General features: G+C 53.0%; 2 protein-coding genes across 3 annotated transcripts in view; one reads left to right on the top strand and one right to left on the bottom strand.

Annotated features, from left to right (window-relative positions):
• Positions 1-2,146: 2,146 nt before the first annotated feature.
• On the bottom strand, positions 2,147-2,336 carry LOC122235302 (40S ribosomal protein S29-like). The gene is given in 2 exon segments (XM_042973987.1): positions 2,147-2,278; positions 2,280-2,336. Coding segments are annotated over 2 exon segments (189 nt in total).
• A 4,277-nt stretch (positions 2,337-6,613) lies between these two features.
• Positions 6,614-24,121, top strand: part of PDZD4 (PDZ domain containing 4) — a 30,840-nt gene continuing 13,332 nt past the window's right edge. For both annotated transcript variants that reach the window (XM_042974440.1, XM_042974439.1), the window contains exon 1: positions 6,614-6,767. In XM_042974440.1, the coding sequence (XP_042830374.1) occupies positions 6,708-6,767 (60 nt within the window). In that variant the 5' untranslated portion in view covers positions 6,614-6,707. The remainder of the gene's footprint in view (positions 6,768-24,121) is intronic.

The raw sequence follows: 24,121 nt of genomic DNA, 5'->3' as shown, positions 1-24,121 counted from the left end.
TTTTATTTTTGAGAGACAGAGACAGCATGAGTGGGGGAGGAGCAGAGAGAGAGGGAGACAAAGAATCCAAAGCAGGTTCCAGGCCCCGAGCTGTCAGCACAGAGCCCGATGCGGGGCTCGAACCTACAAACTGTGAGATCATGACCTGAGCCGAAGTTGGATGTGTAACCGACTGAGCTACCCAGGTGCCCCGAGATTAGTTTTAAATGATCTCTAAAAAGGGGGGCTCCTGGGTGGCTCAGTCAATTAAGTGCCTGATTCTTGATTTTGGCTCAGGTCATGATCTCATGGTTTGTGAGATCAAGCCCTGTGTGGGGCTCTGTGCTGACTGTGCAGAGTCTGCTTGGGATTCTCTCTCTCCTTCTTTCTCTACCCTGTCCCTGCTCACACTCTCTCTCAAAATAAATAAAATACACTTTAAAAAAAGTTAAAAATCTTAGGCAAACCATAAGAGACTCTTAAATACAGAGAACAAACTGAGGGTTGATGGGGGGCAGGTGGGAGAGGGGAAAGTGGGTGATGGGCATTAAGGAGGGCACTTGTTGGGATGAGCAGTGGGTGTTGTATGGAAGCCAATTTGACAATAAATTATATACAAAATTTTTAAACCTTAAATCTTTTTTTAAGTTTATTTATTTATTTTGAGAGAGTGAGCACAAGCACGTGAGGAGCAGAGAGAAGAGAAACAGAATCCCAATCAAGCTCTGCACCATCAGTGTAGAGCCCGATGCAGGGCTTGAACACACGAATCATGAGATCATGACCTGTGCCAAGGTTAAGAGTCAGATGCTTAACTGACTGAGCCACCCAGGCACCCCTTAAAAAAAATCTTAAAAAAAAATAAACAAAATGAAAGTGGGTCTTAAGTGGACAAATTTTATGGATAGTGAGTAATCAGATTCTGTGCATCTGGATAAAAAAAAAAAACTAGAAAGGGGCAGCGACTGGATGGCTCAGTCGGTTGAGTCTGACTCTTGATTTTAGCTCAGGTCATGATCCCAGGATCGTGGGATCTGCGTTGGGCTCCACACTGAGCCAGGAGCCTGCTTAGGATTCTCAGTCGGTTGAGCGTCTGACTTTGGCTGAGGTCGTGATCTCTCAGTTCCTGAGTTCGAGCCCTGTGTCGGGCTCTGTGCTGACAGCTCAGAGCCTGAATCCTGCTTCAGATGGTGTGTCTCCCTCTCTCTGTCCCTTCCCCACTCATGCTCTGTCTCTCTCTGTCTCTCAAGGATGAATAAACGTTAAAAAAAAAAAACTGAAGAGAAGCTGGACAGAGTTTCTGGGCTGGGGTCTGGCCTCAGCTTCCCTGGGAGTTCCTTTCTGGGGAAGCCAGTGGGCAAGGTCATTAGTGACTACTGGGAAACAGGGTTCCCCAGATGGGCATCTGGCAGGGCTGGGCTGGGGACCAGGAACCATATCCAGTGAAAAAATAAAAGAGTAAGCTCCTGACCTCTTTGCAACTACCAAGGGTGGCTTGAAGTGGAACCCTTCTACAAGGTGATATGGTGTCTTCAGGAGATCCAAGCTTCAGGGCATGGAGGGATAGCAGCAGAGTCATGACAGGACCAGTCCAGATAAAAGCTTGGGTGAAGCTCGCCCTGGCATTTGGTCTTCAGGCTAAAGAATGTTACAACAGCCATGACAATCATGGTGGAGACAGCCCTCCTGCTATGCGGGGGTGTCCTTCTACTCTCCTCCTCGTTGTTGAGCTCAGATCAAAGTAGCTATCCCTGAATCAATTGACTGTGTCTGATCTTTCTTCCCCCACACTCTCAGAGGGCTTCGTATTTGTTAGGATCTTTCTTTCTTTCTTTCTTTCTTTCTTTCTTTCTTTCTTTCAGGGAGAGGGTGCAAGTGAGCAAGGGGGGGGAGAGAGAGAGAGAGAGAGAGAGAGAGAGAGAGAGAGAGATTTGGGGCTTATCTGAAGTGGGGCTTGTGTTCATCTGATGCAGGGCTCAAGCTCACCCCATGCGGGACTCAAACTCACAAACCGTGAGATCATGACCTGAGCCAAAGTCAGATGCTTAACTGACTGAGTCACCCAGGAGTCCTCATTGAAGTGGTTTTATTTTATTTTATGTACAACGAGTTAGCAGTAAGGTAGGCATCTTGGATCTGTGCAGTTAAGGTAGGTCTCTTGGATGACTCATTCAAGGAAGTTCACTAAATCCAACTTAATGAAGCCTGGGTCTTTCAAGCACTGATGGAAACACCGGCGGCACACATTAAGGCCGGGTTTCTGGATCAGACTGTGGTGGTTTAAGCAGATTCAGCAAGAACTGAGAACCCTGGCCAAATTTCCTCCAGTGGCTCCAGTAGAGCTGCTGGTGACCCATTTTGTTCTCTCGGACTCAACGAGGCAAAAGGCTGTTAGGATTTTCTGATGGCAAAAGGAAACCGCCACTAACTCCAACAAGGAAAGGGATGTATTTGGCATGATGCTGAGTAGATCACTGAATTGGTGGAATGTCTGCTCAAGCAGGTCTTGGGACACACAGGCATGACCTGTTTTGAGTGGGGCGCAGAGCAAACTGCTGTGCCATTACAGCCATAAGACACAGCCAACCTAAAGGCTCGAGAGGATCTGTCCATGGTAGATAATAATAATGCTGTGAAGAGTCTGGGAAACCTCAGTGGAAGGATCCGAGCACAGACCCATAAAGGTCTGGAGCAAGGCCCTATGTTCTGTGGCAGAGGTACTTACTCTTCAAAAAGCAGCTATTGGGCGCCTGGGTGGCTCAGTCCGTTAAGCGTCAGACTTCTGCTCGGGTCATGATCTCGAGGTTCGTGAGCTCAAGCCCCGCACTGGGCTCTGCGCTGTCAGCCCAATCTGGTTTGGATCTTCTGTCTCCCTCTCTCTCTGCCCCTCTCCTGCTTGTTCTGTCTCTCTCAAAAGTAAATCAACCTTAACAATAAAGCAGCTGCCATCATGTTACTGGGCCACGATACAGACTTAGAAGCTGACCGTGGGGGAGGGGGGTTGGTGCCTGGGTGGCTCAGTGGGTTAAGTGTCTGAGTCTTGATTTCAACTCAGGTCATGATCTCACAATTGGTGAGATGGAGGCTCACGTCGGGCTCTGTGCTGACTTGGGATTCTCTCTCTCTCTCTCTCTCTCTGTGCGTGCTCTGTCTCAAAACAAATCAATAAGCGCTAAAAAAAAAAAAAAAGAAGCTGGCCATGGGCCATCAAGTACCTATGTGACTGAGGCCGTCCATCATGAGCTAAGTAAGTACTGGCAGACCCACTGCCACTGCAGAGGTTTCCAAGACCCCCTCCATGGGCCAGATTAATTTGGTGGAGCAGCTCACAGGACTCAGAGAAACTTACTAGATCACCAGTTTATTATAACCGTATATAACTCAGGGGTAGCCCGATTGAAGAGATATGTAAGGCAAGGTATGAGGGCAAGGCACAGAGCTTCTGTGTTCTCTTGAAGCATGTCACTCTCCCATACCTCCAACCCAGGTCTCCAAACCCTGTTCCTTTTTTCTCCCTTTTGGGTTTCAAAGGAGGCTTCATTACAAAGGCGTGATTGATTAAATCATTGGCCAGTGGCCACTGATTCAATCTCCAGCCCCTCTTCCCTCTGTGGAGGTTGGGGAAGGAGGAAGGAAAGTTCCAACCCTCTAATTATTCAGTTGGGTCTCCTGGCAACCAGCCCCATCCTTAGGTGCTGTACAAAAGTCACCGCATTCACAAAACAAAAGACACCTTTATGACTCTCATCACAGGAAATTCCAAGAGTTTTAGGAGCTCTGAGCCAAAAACAGGGACAAAGACCAAACATATATAATTTTCATCATAAATCACAATGTTACAGTAAGAGGGCAGAAGCTTTGGAGAAGAGGTGGAGATACCTAATGTACCTAGGGGAGTGCACGGGAAGGGTACGTGGATTCCTGTGTCTCTGCCAATGACCCCTGGCAGAGCAGGAAACTCAAACTGAGCCACCAGGCGGATAGAAGGAACCCTGTGGTGGTCAGCTAGCTTCTCTCCATGGTGCAATGGATCCATGAAGGCAATGGCTGTGGTGGAAGGGCTGGAGGTTCTGCGTGGGCCTAGAAGGAAGGGTTCTCTCTCAGCAAGGTTGATCTCAATACTGCCATCATTGAATGCCCAATCCACCAGCAAGCAGAGATCAATGTGGAGCTCTTGGTGTGATGTCATTTCTTAAGGGGACCAGCCAGCCGTTTGGTAGCAGAAAGGTTATATCGGCTTCCTCTCACCCTGATGGGGGGGGGGGAGTAATTAGTCCAACTTTGGATTTGGATTTGCCTTCCCTATGCACAGCGTCTCTGCTAGCAATCCCTCTGAGGGCTTACACACACCTGATCTATTGACACGGTATGCCACAGAACAATACTTCAGAGCAAGGGTGTCTTTTTCCAAGAAACGAGGTATGGCAAAAAGCACACATGCATGGGAGCCACTGCCCTGCCTCACACTGCATCACCCAGAAACACCCAGAGCCCATTGAAGGTGCAGCAAAGATGCTGGCTCAGGGCAAACATCCTGTGGTGCTGGGGAACCTTACTCCATAATGTGACAAATGCAATGAGTCAATAGTCAATACAAGGTGCTGCGAACCAAGGAATGGGAATAAGATTGCTGCTCTCCCCATCATCATTCCCAGTGACCCAGTCTATGCAGGCACTTGGGTGGCTCAGTCGTTTAAGCATCGGACTTTGGCTCAGGTCGTGATCTCATGGTTTGTTAGTTTGAGCCCTACATGGGGCTCTCTGCTGTCAGCGGAGAGCCTACTTGGGCTCTGTTTCCCTCTCTCCGCCCTTCCCCTTCCCCTGGTCGTGTCCTCAGGTGTGCGCGCGCTTTCTCTCAAAAAGAAATAAACACATTAAAAAGAAGGAGCAGTCTATGCTGTCCTTGAATGTGGACTTCGCTATGTGTGGTGGGTAGAATTCTGTCCTCCAAAAAGTTCAAGGCCCCCTCCCTGGTACCTGTGAATATGACCTTATTTGGAATTCAGGCCCTTGTAAATGTAATCAAGCTAATAAGAGGTCATGCTGGAGTAGGGTGAGCCCTAAATCCAATGACCAGTGTCCTTATAAGAAAAGAGAAGGTTGGACACAGATACAGAGGAGACACAAGGAGAAGAAGGCCAGGAGAAGACAGATGCAAAACTCTGGAGCAGACCCACCGTTCGATTCCTATCCTCTTGCCCAGGAGTCAGGGAGGAAGAAGGGGCCTTTCCCAACCGCCGCCGTCTAATTAAACCGCCCAGTGTGGTTAATGATTCCGTCACTTGCCAACGCCTGGAAATGAAGCGTGCAGCAATTTAATCAAGTGATCTTCTGCAGCGGGGGGGGGAGGGGGGGGGGCTTGGGCTCAGCAACTCTCCCGGGCACCCCATGGGAACCCAGCCCTCAATCCGACGCTGCTTTCCAGGCAAAGGCCTTCTCTCTCCAGGCTTGTCCAAGAAGAGAGACGGCAGGTTGTGGGAGAGAGAGAAACGGAGGGAACGTCGAAGCGGTGTGCCCGAGCTCGGGCTGGGGCTGAGAGACACAGGTAGGCAGGGGACTCAGGTGGGCCAGTTCCGTGCGCGCGCGCGAGGGACCCAGGGCATCCGGAGCCCTGGTGGGCTCTCCCCCCACCTCTTTTTATTTCCTTGTTTTTAGCTTATTTTAACAAAGGTGTCCATTTAAACGACAGCGGGGGAACGCCTCACTTGAAGGCTAGAAGCAGTCATTAAAGGGAAGTCGGAGGGAGGGGTGGAGACCCCCGGAACTGGGCTGAAATCGCGCCCCCCTCCCGAGGCCCCGAGCTCTCTGGGGGATCCCGGGAGGCGCTCTTCCGAACAGGACGCCTGTCCCCCGGGCCCGCACCGCGTCGGCCGCACGTCCAGCGCGGAGAGCCCGGGGACCCGACGCCGGCGGTAGCGGGGAGCCGGGACCCCCCGACCACCCAAGCCAAGGCCCCGCCCCCGCCTTTCCGCGCCCGCTCCCGCGGCCCCCGCCGCTCGCGCTTCCACCCCGCCCAGCTCCCCTCCCCCGCGCGCGTGCGCCCCGTCCCCGCGCCCCTCCCCCCCCACCGCCGCCGCCGCCGCCGCGGGCGCGCGCGCGTGCCCGTCGTCCCGGGCGGGAGCTGGAGACTGCGGGGCCGACTGCGGGCCAGAGAGCGGGCGCCGGGAGCGCCGTGAGCGCGGCCGGGCGAGGCGGGAGCGTGGGCGCGGGCCTGGCCGCGGGCGGGGACCGCCGCCGCGCCGCCGTCCCCCAGTCGGCGGGCCGGGCCGCGGCGCCGAGCGCGAGGGCCGGGCTCCCGGGGCCGGTGGCCATGGGTGGGAGCCGGAGGCGGCAGCGGCAGCGCCAGCGGCAGCGGCAGCGGCGGGCCCCGCGGGCGGGGAGGCGCGCGGCCCACGGCCCCTGACGGCCCCCGGCGGCCCGGCGCGCCCCCGCGCCTCCTGGGGGGCCGTCGCCCAGCAACGCCCGGCGCGCCCGCCCATCCCCCGCTGCCCTTTTTCTCCCGGCCCGGTGCGAGGGAGCATGCCCGCGCCCGGCCTCAGCCAGCCCAGTTAACCCGAGGGGCGTGGAGCCGCCCCTCCCTCGGGCCGTCCTCCCCTCCCCCGCTAGGCGGCCCGCCCCCTGCGCTAGGGTATGGCCCCCGGCCCCGGCCCGGGACCCGAGGTCCCGCACTCCGGCCAGTGAAAGGCGTTTTCCCGTTCCCGCCCTCCTCCCCCCCGCCGGCCAGCACCATGGGATGTAATATGTGCGTGGTTCAGAAACCGGAGGAGCAGTACAAAGTGATGCTTCAGGTAGGGCGGCGGGGCCGCTGGGGCGGGGGGGCGTGGGCGCCACCTGGGGAAGCAGCCGGCCACAGACCTGGCTGGGGCTGGAGGGCTCGGAGAGGAAGAGGTAGGGAGCCATTCCCGCCCTCAGTTTCGGGGGCTGCTGGGTGTTGGCGCTCCGTGGGAACCGGTCACAGATGGGGGGGGGGGAGCTGCGTGGGGATGGGGTGCAGGGCGCATCCTTCGGGCGCCCAGAGGGGACGTGAGCCCTGGATCCGGCTCGGCCCGGCTCGGGAAGTGGGGCTCGGCCCCGGGTCCGGCGCGCCTGCACCCCCGGGCCCGGGAGCCCGGAGGCGCGGTGCCGCCGGCGCCGGCGCGGGATGGAGGTTGCATAGCAACGGGCTCCGTTCCCGGCACACGCTGGCCCCGCTGGCCCCAGGGCGGAGGAGGGAGCCGGGCACCCGCGGCGCGGGGGGCGGCCCAATTCAGGTCCCCGCGGCCCAGCGGAGCAGGAGCGCGTGGGCGGTCTGGGTGCTTAGCGCGGCGCTCACTCTCCGGCCCGGCCCGGCCCAAATGGTGGGTTCCCAGGCCCGGGGTGCCGCGGGCTCAGCGCGGGGTGCGCCCTGTGCGGGCGGCGGTGCCCGGCTGGCTCTTTGCCCTGCGGGGCCTCGGGCCCCGAGTCGCGGGCGGGGGGCGTGGACCGGCGGGTGCTCGGCGAGGAGGAAGGGGATACGCCCGGCCGCGGGCTCGGAACCCGAGCCCAGCCCGGTGGCCCGGAGCGGGGTTTCCTTGCCTGTGCGTGGCGTGACTTCGTGAGTGCGTGCCTGTGCCCCGTCTGTGTGTGCGCGGAGGCTCCTGCGGCCCCGCCCGTGTGTACTTTCTGTGTGCGCTCAGAGGGGTGTCTAGGGAAATGTCCCGGATGGAGGGGCCTGAGACGCACGCCCCGGGGCTGAGTGGAGGGAGTTCAAGGTCGGAGGGAGTCGGGACCCAGGGGCAGACCGGGCGCAGACAGGTATGCACTTCAACTCCGGCTTTACCGGTCAGGACTCGGGAGCGGGTGCTAGTCCGCGCGGTGTTGAACGCGGGAATGGGGTCTCTTGAGAGGAATAGGGGGAGCTGCTGTAAGCATCGGTGGGGAGCGGTCGGGGGGGGGGGATGGGGGCTGCCGCGGGAGCCCAGCTTTAGTGCTGTGAGCCTAGTTCTGGCCACTGCGAGCGGGAGGGGGCGGGACGGGGAACCTTGCTCGGTCCTGGCCGCGCCACTCATCCACAGTGTCTCAGGCCCTGTCTCCCGGGGCGCGCGCCGCCCTCCGCTTTTCCCGCTCGCCGCCCTTCGCCTTCTTTCTTCCTTTCTCGCCATCCGCCCCGGGCTGTTTCCTCTCGTCGTGTTCCCGCTGTTTGGAAATCTTGCTCAGCCATTGTCATTACCCGCTCGTGGAATCGGCTTCGGTAATAACTCGGGCCCGGACCGAAAGGCAGTCCCTTGGAATCCCAGTGGTGGGGCACCGGGGCTGCCGGCGAAAGGTTGGGCAGCACTGGTTGGTCGGTGACACCGTGGGATCCCACCCTCACTGCTTCCTTTCTTGCAATCATTCCACCGAAAGGCAAGCGACCCCAAGGCTGTGGGCTCTTCACTTCCTCAGAGAGGGATTGATGTAGTACTTCATTTAACGCCGACCTCATGGGGGTGTGTGGAAAGCCGAGGGCCACCTGCGCAGCGTGACAGGCGTGAAATGAGCCGTGGTTGAGAGGTGACACGGAGGTGACCCTTCGGGCTCCCCCTGGCACTTGGGGGGAGGCTGCCACAGTTGAGGCTGGGACTGCCTTCAGGGAGGCTCCATGTCGGAGGAGCGCTTGGGGTGAACCTGTGCAGCAAAGCTCAGAACCAAGCTTTCCTTCAGAGAGAGGCCAAACCGGGGGCAAGTAGACCCCCAGGAGGAGAGCCCGTCATGCCAGGTGTCCTCTGCAATTTCCTAGTCTGAGCTGCAGCCATCACAGACCAGTCTCTGGGGACATTGATCCCTTTTAAAACTCTTGAAGAAATTTGGACCGAGTCAGAGGCTGGATGTAGTTTTGGGGCACCTGGGCAGCTCACTCAGGTTAAACGCCCAACTCTTGGTTTGGGCTCAGGTCACCATCTCACCGTTCTTGGGTTCCAGCCCCACGTCAGGCTCTGTGCTGACAGTGCAGAGTCTGCTTGGGATTCTCTCTCTGTCTCTCTGCTGCTCCCCTGCGCTCGCTCTTTTTCTCTCTCTGTCTCAGAATAAATAAATAAATAAACTTAAATTTTTTTTTAAAACTCGGGACACCTGGGTGGCTCAGTCAGTTTTAGGCTCAGGTCATGATCTCGCAGTTCGCGAATTCAAGCCTCACATAGGGTTCTTTGGGGACAGCTCAGAGCCTAGAGCCTGTTTCAGATTCTGTGTCTCCCTCTCTCTCTGCCCCTTGCCTGCTCATGCTCTGTCTCTCAAAACTAAACATTAAACAATTTTTTTAATTAAAAAAAATAAAGAGGACACAAAAGAGGATTGAATACAAAGGATCTGGAAAACAGGGAAAACCATTCGTTGTCCCACAAGACCCCATTTCTCGGGGCTGGAGCCCCAGGCACAGCAGGGAGAGCGTTCCCTGGCCCAGTCTGATCTTTTTCTCAGAGCAGAAAGGAACTTTTGTCCCCAAAGACCAGCCGGACCCCTTGCCTGTAGACATGGGTGCTCCTTTAGTGTCAGTGGCACTTCTCCCTGTCCAGGCTGTGTCTGCCTGTGGCCTCTGCGCCGTATGAGAGTAAGGGACCCCACTGGGGACACAGTGCAGCCCAGGGAAATGCACATACGTGCATACCTCTGCCACCCCGTCAAGAACCCCAAGTCTCTGTCCTAGCCTTGAGTTCCGGGTTCTTTGCTCCTGATGGCTCACATGCACAGAACAGACGACAGCTTTATTGAGGTATAATTCACATACCCTGGTAATAGGTGCAGTCGGCGGTTTTTACTATGTTCAGAGAGCTGTGCAACTGTCCCCACTACCTCATTCCGGAACATTGTCCTCGCCTTAAAAAGAAACCCTGTCTTCTTCTTCTTCTTCCTTTTTTTTTTTTTTAAAAGTTTATTGATTTTGAAACAGGGGGGTGGGGAGAATCCTAAGGGCTAATGGCGTGGAGCCCAACACGGGGCTCGATCCCACGAGATCCTGACCTGAGCCGAAATGAAGAGTCCGACGCTCAACCACCTGAGCCAGCCAGGTGCCCCAGAAACCCCATCTTCTTAAGCAGTCATATATGCATTTAACCCAACGCCTCCCAGCCCCTGGCAACCACGAATCTACTTTGAACCATACGAACCATACAAATACAGTCTTTGATTGTTTATGTGTGTGGCTTCTTAGATTTATCATGTTTTCTGTTAAAAAAATATTTTTTAAGTGCTCTCTACCCCCAATATAGGGCTCAAACTCACAACCCCGAGATCAAGAGTGCCCCTACCATGTTTTCAAGGTTCATTTATATTGTAGCCCAAATAAGTACTAAGTTTCTGTTTTTACGTTTATTATTATTATTAGTAGTAGTAGTAGTAGTAGTAGTAGTAATATCTACACCCAACGTGGGGCTTGAACGCATGACCTGACATCAAGAGTCACACATGCTTCTGACCAAACCAGCCAGGCGCTCCCTAAATCTCTTTTTACTGCTGAATAACATGACAGTGTGACTGTAGCAAATAATATTTATCCGTTCATCCGTTGATGGACATCGCGGTTGCTTCCACCTTTTCACTATTGTGAGTAATGCCGCTGTGAACATGGGTGTGCACATATCTGTTTGAGTCCCTGCTTTTATTTTAAGTTTATTGATTTTGAGAGAGAGGGGAGGGCAGGGGAAGAGCAAGAGGGAGAGACAGAATCACAAGCAGGTTCTGCACTGTCAGCACGGAGCCCGATGCCGGGCTTGAACTCAAAAACCACGAGATCGTGACCTGAGCCACAGTCCGGAGTCGGACGCTTAACGGACGGAGCCACCCGGTTGCCCGTTATTTCATTTTTTAAAAAATTTAATTTTTGGTCCGACTTCAGCTCGGGTTTCGGAGTTGAAGACCCACGTCGGGCTCTGCGCTAACGGCTTGGAGCCTGCTTGGGATTCTGTGTCTCCCTGTCTCTCTGCTCCTTCCCCATTCTCTCTCTCTCTCTCTCTCTCTCAAAACTCAATCAATCAATAAACAAATGTTAAGAACAGAGAGCACAGAGGTACTGGACCACTGCCTTCTAGCGAGCGGTGCTGCTGGCTGGAGTGGTGGTCATTAGGATGGGGTCTACTCTTTAAAAGAAAAGATTTTAAGTAATCTCTGTATCCGACGTAGGCCTCAAACCCACAACCCCAAGATCAAGAGTTGCGCGCTCCTACCGACTGAGCCAGCCGGGCGCCCCGAGTCCCTGCTTTTAATTCTTGCAGGTATATGCCCTGAAATGGCGTTGCTGGATCGGATGGTAATTCTGTTTAATTTTGTGAGGAGCCGCGGAACTCTTCGGCAGGGACAGGCCATTTTACATTCCTGCGGGAGTGGGAGAGGGTCCAGTTTCGCCACATTCCCCCAACACGTGCATCTGATTATCACCATCCTACTGTCTGTGCGGTGGTATCACTGTGGGTTTGATTTGCATTTCCTGATGTCTAAGTGATGTGAAGTATCTCTTCGTGCGCTGTTGGCCACTTAGAGATTTTTTCTGGAGAAATGTCTGTCTTCATGCCAGTGCCACGCTGCTTTTACTCTGGCCTTGTAAGTAAATTTTAAATTCAGCAAGTGTGAGTCCTCCATTTTTGTACCCTTCAAGACTGTTCTGATCGTTCTGGGTCCCTTCAGTTTGTATGTGAATTTTAGGATCAGCTTGCCGGGTTCTGAAAAGAGGCCAGCGGAATTGAATTTGTAGATCAGTTGTGGGTGGAGTATGACCCATGAACATGGGATGTCTTTCCACGTGGGTCTTCAATTTCTTTCTTTTTTTTAAATGTTTGTTTATTTTGAGAGAGAGGGGGAAAACATGAGCAAGGGAGGGGTAGAGAGAGAGGGAGAGAGAGAATCCCTAGCAGGCTCTGCGCTGTCAGCACAGAGCCCGACGTGTTCCCAAACTGGGCTCAGTCTCACGAATTTCGAGATCACGAATTTCGAGATCACGACCTGAGCCGAAATCAAGAGCCCTTTGCTCAACCCCTTCAACCAACTGAGCTACCCAGCTGCCCTGGTTCTTCAGTTTCTTTAAACAGTGTCTTACACTTTTGTTACATTTATTCCTGAGTATTTTATTCTTTGTGATGCTTTTATAAGTAGAATTGTTTTCTTTTTCCTTTTTTTTTTTTTAAGTTTGTTTTTCTTTTTTAGTAGTCTCTCCACCCAACATGGGACTCAGACTCACAATCTCGAGACCAAGGCACGCTCTTCTGACTGAGTCAAGCCAGGCATCCCTGGAATTGTTTTATTTATTTATTTATTTATTTATTTATTTATTTTTATTTAAAATTTTTTTTAATGTTTATTTATTTTTGAGACAGAGTGCGAGTGGGGGAGGGGCAGAGAGAGAGAGGGAGACACAGAATCCGAAGCAGGCTCCAGGCTCTGAGCTGTCAGCACAGAGCCCGATGCGGGGCTCGAACCCACGAACCGTGAGATCATGACCTGAGCTGAAGTCGGACGCTTAACCGATTGAGCCACCCGAGCGCCCCTGGAATTGTTTTCTTAATTTCTTTTTCATTGTTCTCACTGGCACTGTATCGAAATACAGTTGATTTTTAGATACTGATCCTGTATTCTGCAAGCTTACTGAATTCATTTATTAGCTCTAATTGTTTTTTAGTGGATTCTTCAGGATTTTCTATATGTAGGATTATGTCATGGGCAAATAGAGATAGTTTTACATCTGCCTTTCCAATCCGGATGCCTTTTATTTCTTTCTTGCCTCTTTGCTCTGGCTAGGATCTCGAGTACAATATTGAATAGATTGGTGAGAGCAGACATCCTTGCCTTGCTCCTGATCTAACAGGAGAAGCTTCCAGTCTTTCACCAGTGAGTATAAAATTAGCTGTAGGTCTTTCACAGATGCTCTTTATCAAGTCAAGGAGGTTCCCTTTTATTCCTAGTTTGAGTGTTTTTATCATGAAGAGTTGTTAGATTTTGTCAAATGCTTTTGCAGTGGCTATTGAGATGCTCACTGCTCGGGCCCCTTATTCTACCGCTGCGGCCTGCCATGAGCACCGGCCACGAGCACCAGCCACAAGCACCTGCCACAAACGCACTAAATGTGGCATGTCAGAGCCCTACTTCTATTTCTGTCATCTTCTTCTTGTCTTCCACTTAACCGAGCAGGGGTGTTGGGGTGCGGGCGGGGGTGGGGGCGGGGATGCGACATACCGACAAGCTTGAAAATGTAGAAAGATCCTGCGGTCTTGCCCCTTGAGTTAGGAAGAGGAAGGATCCAGGTTGCAGACGGTGGAAGGTGGGGAGGGAGAGCATCAGCACCAAGGCACACAGTGCCTTCTGAGAGCCCTTCCTGGAGCCCTTCCTGCTGCGGGCCTGCGTCCTGCCCTCTGGCACCTGGACCGCTTTGTCAGGGATCTAATCAAGCCCCTCTTTGTCGCCCCCCCCCCCACCCCCCCGTCACCCCAGTCTTCCATACCTTGGTTCCCCCGCCCCCTGCCACCATCACGGTCTTGCTGGCAGGTGCATAGGAGACCCTCTGTGACAAAGGAAACTGGCCTCCCGGCCTACTCCGCCCACTCCCTGCCAGGCCTGGCCACACCTCCACTCTTCTCTCAGTCTGGGGGCCCAGTGCCTCACCACCACCACCTTCCGCCCTCTGTCCACATTCGGAGACGTCAAACACCAGCCTGCCTTGCGGCAGCAAGGTCTTTCCTCCAGCACCTGCTTGCTGAGCCAGCCACCGTTCTGTGTGCTGAGGATCCACAGACCCCTCTCTCCCTCCCCCCGGGCCTTTTCACAAGGGGAGAGGCTGGCCACGAGCAAAGAGGCGACGGTTGGGGGAGAGAAGGGCCCACGGGGCTGCGGGGGCCATGGGGAGGGCAGTGGGCTCACGCCTGTCCCCTCTTTCCATCTTCCTCCACCCTGCACGGCGGCTCTCCTCGCCCTGACGTGCTCCCTCCCCCTTGAGTGGGGGCGTCCTGTGAGCCGGACTGGGCTGTGTCCTTGCACACCGCCTGTCCTGGAGTGGGCCCTCTGGGAATAATTGTGCAGTCCATGAACGGGGCATTGAAGTCCAACAGCCATGATCTGCATAGCGTCACCATGTTTTACCATTGTCTCAAATGTTTTATTATATATTTACACGTATATTTAAATGTTTATGTATTTGTATATATATTTTAAAGCTTATTTATTTATTTAGAGAGGGACAGAGACAGTGTGAGTGGGGGAGGGGCAGAGAGAGAGGAAAAGAGAGGCTCCCAGGCAGGCTCTGTGCCGACAGCACAGAACCCGATGCGGGGTTCATACTCATGAACTGTGAGGTCGTGACCCGAGCCAAAGCCAATGCTTAACCAACAGCCACCCGGGCACCCCTGTCTCAAAATCTTTAAATGCCTTTCCTGTCTTCCTTCCTTCCCTCAGTTCCAAGGACTGTCTGAGCCGTTGATGGAAAATCCTAGAAAATGCAAACTAATCTGCAGTTACAGAAAGCACATCAGCATTTGCAGGGATGGGCAGAAGGGAGGGATGACAAAGGGACACGAGGACACTTCAGCATGATGGAAATGGTCACTGTCTTGATTGTGATGATGGTTTCTTGAGTGTATGCTTACAAAACTTTAAACTGTATGCTCCAAATATGTGCATTTCATCATATGGCAAGGACACCTCAGTAAAGCTTTAAAAACAAGAAATGCGTGTAACACACACTCACCAAAGGAAAAAGCACTTAGCCCAGCAGGGGCACCTGGTGGGGGTGGGCGGGTCTTTCCTTCCTTCTACTTTAGGGTCCCCACCAGGGAAGAACAGGCCATGTGGGAATAAAGGGTTCCCGCCTCCCAAGGTCATCGCCATGGGGACATCACCCACCTTTGCTGAGCCGCACCAGTTCCCCTGGGATCTCATTTGGCCCGGGTTGGAATTGTTGCCATCAGGCCATTCGGTTGGTGGTGAAGGCAGCTGGATGGAGACAGCCTCACTCATGGACATGACACTGTTAATGTCCAGTGACAGAAGAATGTTCACTATTATTTTCTAATTGGGGTTTCTCTAATGGGACAGAAGGCGGGGGGACACAGGAAGAGGACCCTGAGTTGTGAAGAAGTGTAAGGCATGAGACGAGTTAGGAGCCAAAGGAGGAAACTGAGAAGCTGGGGCTCAGGGGCTGGTTTTGGGCTGTGGCAGGCATGTCCCTCTTTGTAGTGCAATCTGCCTCTTGCTTGCTGTGAGCAGTGGGAATGAAGGGCACCTCATAAAGAATATCCTTTCGATTACTGCTAGACTTGGATCTTGCCCTTGGACCAGGCAGGTGAGCCCAGAGGTGGGTGGGTGGATGTTTTCAGTTGTGGTGAGCTTACACCCAAAGCTTGATCTTGACGATGACCTCAGGAATTGCTTCGTGTTTTCACACAGGCTGCCTGGGGTATCCTCCCTTCCCAGCACCCGAGAGGCCTGCTCGCAGCTAGAAGGGCACGGGAGCCAGGGCCGATGGTCAGATTACAGCAGACCCTGGGTGGCCACCACACATCTGCTCAGCAGCTTTGGGGTGGGAAGGGGTGAGAGGGAAGGAGAGACCCTTTGAACCATCTACCTGGTGTTTGAACCCCATTCGGGTGTGCGCGCGCATCCTTCCCGGTTCCTCGAGAGGGCGTCCTGGGCCAGTGCAACGCCACCGCAAGGCCCTTGTTGAAATGCAGACTCTGATTAAACAGGTCCGGGGCCTGAGATTCCGCGTTTCTCACAGGTGCTCAGGCGATGTCCATGCTGCTGGTGCTTGGACCGACCACAGCGAGTAGCAAGGACTTCCGGAAGAAATGGGGTAAATCAGTGAGGCCCTGAATCACATCGGCGCCACCTTACAATGTGATTGTTATAAACAAGAGGCAGGGCATCACCTTAGAACTACCAAACCAATTCCCAGGGGTCATTGCCCAACTGAGGTCCCCAGGGACATCGTCTGCTTTTCTGTGCTGGGTGCAACTAACCAATCCTCCTCTCCCATCCACCCTTACCAACGTGCAGACAGCTGACACGGACACCCACACGTACACCGAACTACCAAACTATGAAGCCTTCTGGGAGGAAGCCCCCACCCATGCTTCCTTTTCTTTCTCTCTCCTGCCCCTGGGCAAGAAGGGGTGGGCACGATTATGGGGTTGGCTGTCATGGTTTGTCCAGGCAGCCGCGACCGGGGGCCTGCTAGTTGCCGGGCCACTGACATCACGGTGGGGCGTAATGCCGTGTCCCCGTTGGAATACAAACTGAGGCCTTTTTTTTCTTTTAGCCACTGATGCAATTCGTTTAGGCAAGGATCATCCTTGGATGGTGAAACCATTACATAAAGGTGGTCAGGGAACAAGATAGTCGTAGGGTCTCAAGGTATTACCCCAGGTTTCTTGTAAATTTGGAAGGGAAAAGGAGAGAACTGGCAGCCACGACCTTGACCACGTGATTAAACTAAATCAAGCCTCCCCAACAATAGGACAGCCTGATCCAGTACCTCCTGATGCTGTTGGTGGGGAGGGGGTAGAACCCAGCACTTTGTCAAAGCAGTTAAGCTGAATGTAACGAGGGCAGATCCAGACTCTGGGGCTTTGTGCAAGGCAGCTGCCCTGCACTCTTCCAAGAGGTCAATGTCATGAAATTAAAACAACAACAACAACACAGAGTGGATAGATTGTTCTGGATTAAAAGATACTGGACACACAACAACCAAATGTAACGTGTGTGGCCTTGATTGGATCCTGGGTCCAGAAAGAAAAACAAACAAGCTTTAAAGGCATTAGTGGTACAATTGGAGAGATGTGGGAGCAGCTGATGATTGGGTCGTGCTAAATCCATGAGCATATTAAGGGTGTTGTGGTTTCTCCTGGAATGGAAGCATTGGTGTTGGCACCTCCTTTGCAAAACGTGTGTGTAGAAAGGAGCAGCAGGTGTCACAGTGTGCGCTCTGGGGGCCAGCTGCCTGAAGGGAATGCAGGTATCCGCTGTCAGATGTTGCGAGGGTCCTGTGGATTGACAAATTTCAAACTCCAGAGTTGGGAAAATAGGAACGAGGACTTGTGCTGGGCCATTGAAAAGAGAAGTGTGCAGACAGCCTGCCCTTGGCTCAGGCCTCCTTTCTCTGGCTTCTCTCCCCCCCCACCCCCACCCCCCCCCCCACCCCCGCTTTGTGTGGAGCTCGGTGTGGAGGTCCCCGTGACACTTCTCTGGGCCCGAGAAGCCAGAGACACAGGTACACCCAGGGTATACCCTTGGGCACACGGGTCAGCCAGCCTAGAACCATTGATCAGGACTCAGGGCCCCAGGGCAGGGGGCAACTTCCGGCTTCTGCTCCCCCCTGGCCCATTTCTTAATCCGCAGGTGGGGTTGGCGGAGTCCTCACGTAGCAGCCTACGGCCCCACTAGAAATTTATGTAGTTAACCCCCTACTCCCCGCGTTACCAAGAGTGGGAGGGGGCCTTTTGCAGGCCTCGCGGGGGTCGCAGGCCCCGCCGGACACACAGGCCAGCGCTCCTTTCTCAGCCCCCTCCGCCCTCCTGCCTCCTCCTCGCCTTGCCCAGAGATGTCGGATCCCAGCACTTGGGAATGGCGAGGAACCCCCCACCGCGAGCCCCCGCACCGCTGCGCCAGGCTCCCTACGTCAGGGCCTGGGGACTGGCTCCGGCTGGGGGTGGGGGGGTGGGGGGGTCGGGGTGTCGGAGGACCCGCGGCCGGCGCGGGAGGCGAGCGTGCCACCCCACCCGCGCGGCCGCCACCGCCACCGCCGCCCTCTTTGTCTGCGGCTCCGCGCCCGGGGGGCGGGGCGAGCGCGCCTGGGCCCCGCCCTCCGCCGCCCGGGGCGTCGCAGCCGGGGGCGGGGCGGGGCCGAGCCCTGCCCCCCCCCCCCCCATGCCCTGCGGCGGCCGGTCGGTCGGCCCGCTTCCCGCGCAGCCGTCGCCCGCCCCCGTGGCCCCCTCGCCTACTCCCGGCGGCCCCCACCCCTTCTCGAGGTCCGGTCCCCGCAGTCCTTCCCCCCCCACCCCCACCCCGCCCTCCTGGGCAGGAAGTTCCCCCGTGCGAACCTCCCGTGGGCGTTCAGACCGCTCCGGTGTCTCGCCTGGTAAAATGCAAAGGCAGCGTTCTCCCACAGCCCCCGGCCACTCCCACCCCATTCTTTGCAAAAGTTCCCAAAGGCTGAGTCTCTACGGGCCCGAGCTTCACCCCCCCCCCACTCCCCAGCCAGCTGGGTACCCCCCTCTGCGGCGGTCCACCTCTTAACAAATGCAAATGCCAACGGTCAGTCCTTTCCCCCTCGTCGCTCTGTCCTGCTCTGATTCCCCCCTCCTCTCTGGCTGACCCGTAAACTCTGGGTCCCTCTCTCCACCCGCTCATGGTCCTCCATGGGCCTCTTCCCTTCTCTACGTTCAGTCCCTCGTGGTCTCCTCCATCTCATGGTTTTATTTTATTTTATTAAATTCTTTTTTATTTTTAAGTAATGTCTGGGCCCAATGTAGGGCTCGAACCCACAACTCTGAGATCAGGAGTCACATCCTCTACCGACTGCGCCAGCCAGGCGCCCCATCTCATTTTAAATCAAGAACATTCCCTAGTTGAATTCGTTAACAGTGGTCACATGACAACCGGTTTGGTGGCTTGGGTTTGGGACACATGTAGGTGGAATGGGGCAATGGGGATGTCTGCATGTTTCAGGAGCTTCACATCAGAGACGAAAATTTCCCATTAATAAAACATGCCCACCTCCTGTGTTTACACCAACCCCTGCATCCTCCCCAGGGGTCCTCACTTCTGTGGCCTCTGTGGATCTAGGCGGCAGTCTTATATTTTTATTGTGGAAAAAAATATGACGTAAAATTTACCGTGAGTGCCGTGTATACATTCACAGTGTTGTGCAACCATCCCCACTGTTTATTTCCAGAACACGTCCACCGTGGGAACTTCATACCCACGAAACAGGCACTCCCATTCTCCCCTCCCCGAGCCCCCTGCAACCACTCATCTGCTTTGTGCAGATGAGTGTGATTTCCACTCATCTGGAATCATACAGTATTGCCCGTTTGTGCCTCTCCCTTTGTTCCCCTGACTGGACTGTTCCCATCCATGTCGTAGCAGGTATCAGGACTTCATCCCTTTATGTGGTCGAATGACCCGCTGTGTGGGTGTTACTGCACTGTGTTTATCCATCTGTTGGTAGACATTTACGGTGCTTCCAAATTTTGGCGATTATGAATAGTGCTGCTCTGAACATTTGTGTACGAGTTTTTGTTTGGATGCCTGTTTTCCATTCTTGTGGGATTGCTGGGTCATATGGTAGCTCTAGACTTTTCCACATGCACTGCCCCATTTTACATTCCCACAAGCAATGTATGAGAGTTTCATTTCTCCACATCCTCATCAACGTTTCTTTTCCATTGTTTTTTAGATCTTATGTTTTAATTTTTTTTAAGTAATCTCCACATCCAATGTGGCACTCTTACTCATGACCCCGAGATCAAGAGTCGCATGCTCTTCCTACTGGGCCAGCCAGGCGCCCCTCTTTTCCATTTTTTAATTCCACCTACCCCTAGTGGGGCGGGTGAGGCTGTATGCTCTAGATATGCCCTTTCCTGATGATGGGTGATGTCAGGCACTCTCTCTTGCGCTTGCTGGGTGTCCTTCCTCCCACCCTGTCCCTTGTCCCGAGCCCAGCAGCAGGTCCTGGCAGTCCCCATCTCCACTGCCACCTCCATGTCAGGCCAAGCTATCGTTATCTCTGGTCTGGGCCACTGTGGTTGCCTGCTGGTCTTTCCCCTGCCGCCACTTGGTCCCCTGCTCCGTGCTCCTCACGGAGGCCATGGCCATGGCCGGCCTCTCCTGTGTGTGCGCGTTATTCTCTGGGAGCACCAAGGGCTTAGTGATGCCTGGAATGTTCTTCAAAGTCCCTCCCGTGGCCGCCTCCTTGTCATCATTCAGGTCTTGTGCCAGTATCCCCAGGGAGACCGTCCCCACTTCAGCATTTTCTCCCACATAACTCAGTGGGATGAGTTATGCGGCCCGATTGCTGGTTTCTTGCCTGGGTTCTGCCCTGGGGCACCAGCCTCCCCTGCCCCAAGGGATCACGTCTGTCTCATTCATGGCTGTTCTGATGAGTGTCAGTCTGGGGAAGGCTGTGGGCCTGCCGCGCTCGGGAACACATGCCCTCTTCCTTCCAGTGGTTCCCAGCTGACTGAGGACAAAGAGGGTCATTTGTGCACCCATAACCCTGTGCTGAGCTCATCTCCTGGGCTGTCTGCCGCGGAGCTCCTGACATGCGCTTTGCCCCCTTCCCCTCCCAACGTCTTCCCACAGCCTGAAGCAGTCAGCTTCTGGAAGGGTGCCCTGGGGCAGAGGGGAGCCCTCCCTGCTGCCTGGGCCCCTTCTCCACTGTCCCGCTGCTTCCTGGAGAAGCCACTTGGGGACAGCGCAGGTTTGGGCCTGGAGTCCCTTGTCTTCAGCCCCCTGGGAACGAGAGAATGCAGTGGGCGGTGGCCCAGTCGCCCAGACCCACCTCCATACAGCCTCTGACGCCCCACTCCCCTTCCTTGCTCACTCCCAACACCCCTGATTGCCAGAAAGTTCTTCCCACCCCCACCAAAACTCCCTCCTGACTCTCCTTTATTTTTATTTTATTTATTTACTTTTTAATTTACAACCAAGGTAGCATATAGTGCAATAATGATTTCAGGAGTAGCATCCAGTGATGCATGCCCTACATATAACACCCAGTGCTCATCTCAACAAGTGTCCTCCTTAATGCCCCTTGCCCAATAAGCCCATCCCCACACCCATGATCCCTCCAGCAAACCCTCTGTTTGTTCTCTATTTTTTTTTTAAAGTTTTATTTATTTTTGGGACAGGGAGAGACAGAGCATGAACGGGGGAGGGTCAGAGAGAGGGAGACACAGAATCTGAAACAGGCTCCAGGCTCTGAGCTGTCAGCACAGAGCCCGACGCGGGGTTCGAACTCACGGACCGCGAGATCATGATCTGAGGTCGGCCACTTAAACGACTGAGCCACCCAGGCGCCCCAGTTTGTTCTCTATTTTTAATAGTCTCTTGTGTTTTGTCCCCTCCCTGTTTTTATATTATTTGTTTCCCTTCCCTTATGCTCGTCTGCTTTGTCTCTTAAAGTCCTCATATGAGTAAAGTCATATGATATTTGTCTTTCTCTGACTGACTAATTTCGCTTAGCATAATACCCTCCAGTTCCATCCACGTAGTTGCAAATGGCAAGATTTCATTCTTTTTGATTGCCGAGTAATACTCCCTTGTCTATATAGACCACATCTTCTTTATCCATTCATCCATCGATGGACATTTAGGCTCTTTCCGTACTTTGGCTATTGTTGATAGTGTTGCTATAAACATGGGGGTGCATGTGTCCCTTCGAAACAGCACACCTGTACCCATTGGATAAATGCCTAGTAGTGCAATTGCTGGGTCGTAGGGTAGTTCTATTTTTAGTTTTTTGAGGAACCTCCATACTGTTTTCCAGAGTGGCTGCACCAGCTTGCATTGCCACCAACAATGCAAAAGAGATCCTCTTTCTCCTCATCCTTGCCAACATCTGTTGTTGCCTGAGTTGTCAATGTTAGCCATTCTGACAGGTGTCAGGTGGTATCTCCTGGTGGTTTTGATGTGTGTTTCCCTGATGATGAGTGATGTTGAGCATTTTTTCATGTGTCGGTTGGCCATCTGGATGTCTTCTTTGGAGAAGTGTCTATTCATGTCTTTTGCCCATTTCTTCATTGGATTCTTTGTTTTTTGGGTGTTGAGTTTGATAAGTTCTTTATAGATTTTGGATACTAACCCTTTATCTGATATGTCATTTGCAAATATCATCTCCCATTCTGTCAGTTGCCTTTTAGTTTTGCTGATTGTTTCCTTTGTTGTGCAGAAGCTTTTCATTTTGATGAGGTCCCAGTAGTTCATTTTTGCTTTGGTTTCCCTTGCCTCCGGAGACGTGTTGAGTAAGAAGTTGCTGCGGCCCAGGTCAAAGAGGTTCTTGCCTGCTTTCTCCTCGAGGATTTTGATGGCTTCCTGTCTTACATTGAGGCGTTTCATCCATTTTGAGTTTATTTTTGTGTCTGGTGTAAGAAAGTGGTCCAGGTTCATTCTTCTGCACGTTGCTGTCCAGTTTTCCCAGCACCACTTGCTGAAGAGACTGTCTTTATTCCATTGGATATTCGTTCCTGCTTTGTCAAAGATGAGTTGGCCATACGTTTGTGGGTCCATTTTTGGGTTCTCTATTCTGTTCCATTGATCTGAGTGTTCTTGTGCCAGTACCATACTGTCTTGATGATTACAGCTTTGTAATACAGCTTGAAGTCCAGGATTGTGATGCTTCCAGCTTTGGTTTTCTTTTTCAAGATTGCTTTGGCTATTTGGGGTCTTTTCTGGTTCCATACAAAGTTTAGAAGTGTGTGTTCTAGCTCTGTGAAGAATGCTGGTGTTATTTTGATAGGGATTGCATTGAATATGTAGATTGCTGTGGGTAGTATTGACATTTTTAACAATATTTGTTCTTCCTATCCAGGAGCATGGAATCTTTTTCCATTTTTTTGTGTCTTCTTCAATTTCTTTCATGAGCTTTCTATAGTTTTCAGGATATAGATTTTTCACCTTTGGTTAGGTTTATTTCTAGGTATTTTATGTTTTTGGTGCAGTTGTAAATGGGATCAATTCCTTGATTTCTCTTTCTGTTGCTTCATTATTGGTGTATAGGAATGCAATTGATTTCTGTGCATTGATTTTTCTATCCTGCGACTTTGCTGAATTCATGGATCAGTTCTAGCAGTTTTTTGGTGGAATCTTTTGGGTTTTCCATACAGAGTATCATGTCCCCTGTGAAGAGTGAAAGTTTGAATTCCTCCTGGCCGATTTGGATGCTTTTTATTCCTTTGTGTTTTCTGATTGCTGAGGCTAGGCCTTCTAGTACTATGTTGAATAACAGTGGCGAGAGTGGACATCCCTGTGGTGTTCCTGACCTTAGGGGGAAAGCTCTCACTTTTTCCCTATTGAGGAGATATTAGCCATAGGTCTTTCATATATGGCTTTTATGATCTCGAGGTATGATCATTCTCTCCCTACTTTCTTGAGGGTTTTTATGAAGAAAGGATGCTGTATTTTGTCAAATGCTTTCTCTGCATCTATTGAGAGGATCAAGATCACATGATCTTGTCCTTTCTTTTATTGATGTGATGAATCACATTGATTGATTTGCAGATATTGAACCAGCCCTGCATCCCAGGTATAAATCCCACTTGGTTGTGGTGAATAATTCTTTTAATGTGTTGTTGGATCTGGTTGGCTAGTATCTTGTTGAGGAGTTTTGCATACGTGTTCATCAGGGAAATTGGTCTATAGTTCTCCTTTTTAGTGGGGTCTTTGTCTGGTTTTGGAATCAAGATAATGCTGGCTTCATAGAATGAGTTTGGAAGTTTTCCCTCCATTTCTATTTTTTGTAACAGCTTCAAAAGAATAGGTGTTTACTCTTCTTTAAATGTTTGGTAGAATTCCCCTGGACAGCCATCTGGCCCTGGTCTCTGGTTTCTTGGGAGATTTTTGGTTACTGACTCAATTTCTTTACTGGTTATGCCGACCCTCCTTTAAAGCCTGGGTTGTGGTAGGTCCCTGCCCTAGTCACGTCTTGTCTCCTCACCCCACTACCTGACTGGCTACCCCAAGCCTGTCCACCCCCTGGTGGGGAGGGGTCCCACCCCTGCCACCTGGCTTGCATTGAGGGGCTGGGGTGGGCATTGTGGGTGGGATGGGCACGGGCTCCTTCTGAAGGCAGACCTGGGGGCCTGTCTGCTCTGCCTCCCTGCCTCTTGGCTGGTGCTTACGGAATCAGTGCTCTCTCCCAACCCCAGGGCCCTCCTGTCGTCTTCTGCTGAGACACTGGGACCCACACCTTGGTCACCCACAGAACACCTTCCGTAAATCCCACCTTAGAGGGAGCCAGTAGGGAGCAGACAGAGGGGGCTGGGCCAGGGGAATGGGGGGGGGGTGTCTGCTCAGTCCTGTCCTGTCCCCCTAGTTAGCCTCTTTTTTTTTAATTTTTAAAAATGTTTTATTTATTCTTGAGAGAAAGAGAGACAGAGCATGAATGAGGGAGGGGCACAGCGAGAGAAGGACACAGAATCTGAAGCAGGCTCCAGGCTCTGAGCTGTCAGCACAG

Source organism: Panthera tigris, chromosome X (genome assembly GCF_018350195.1).
Source record: "Panthera tigris isolate Pti1 chromosome X, P.tigris_Pti1_mat1.1, whole genome shotgun sequence".
Lineage (NCBI taxonomy): Eukaryota > Metazoa > Chordata > Mammalia > Carnivora > Felidae > Panthera > Panthera tigris.
Note: the sequence above shows the minus strand (reverse complement) of the source record. Positions and strands in the feature narration are given on the sequence as shown.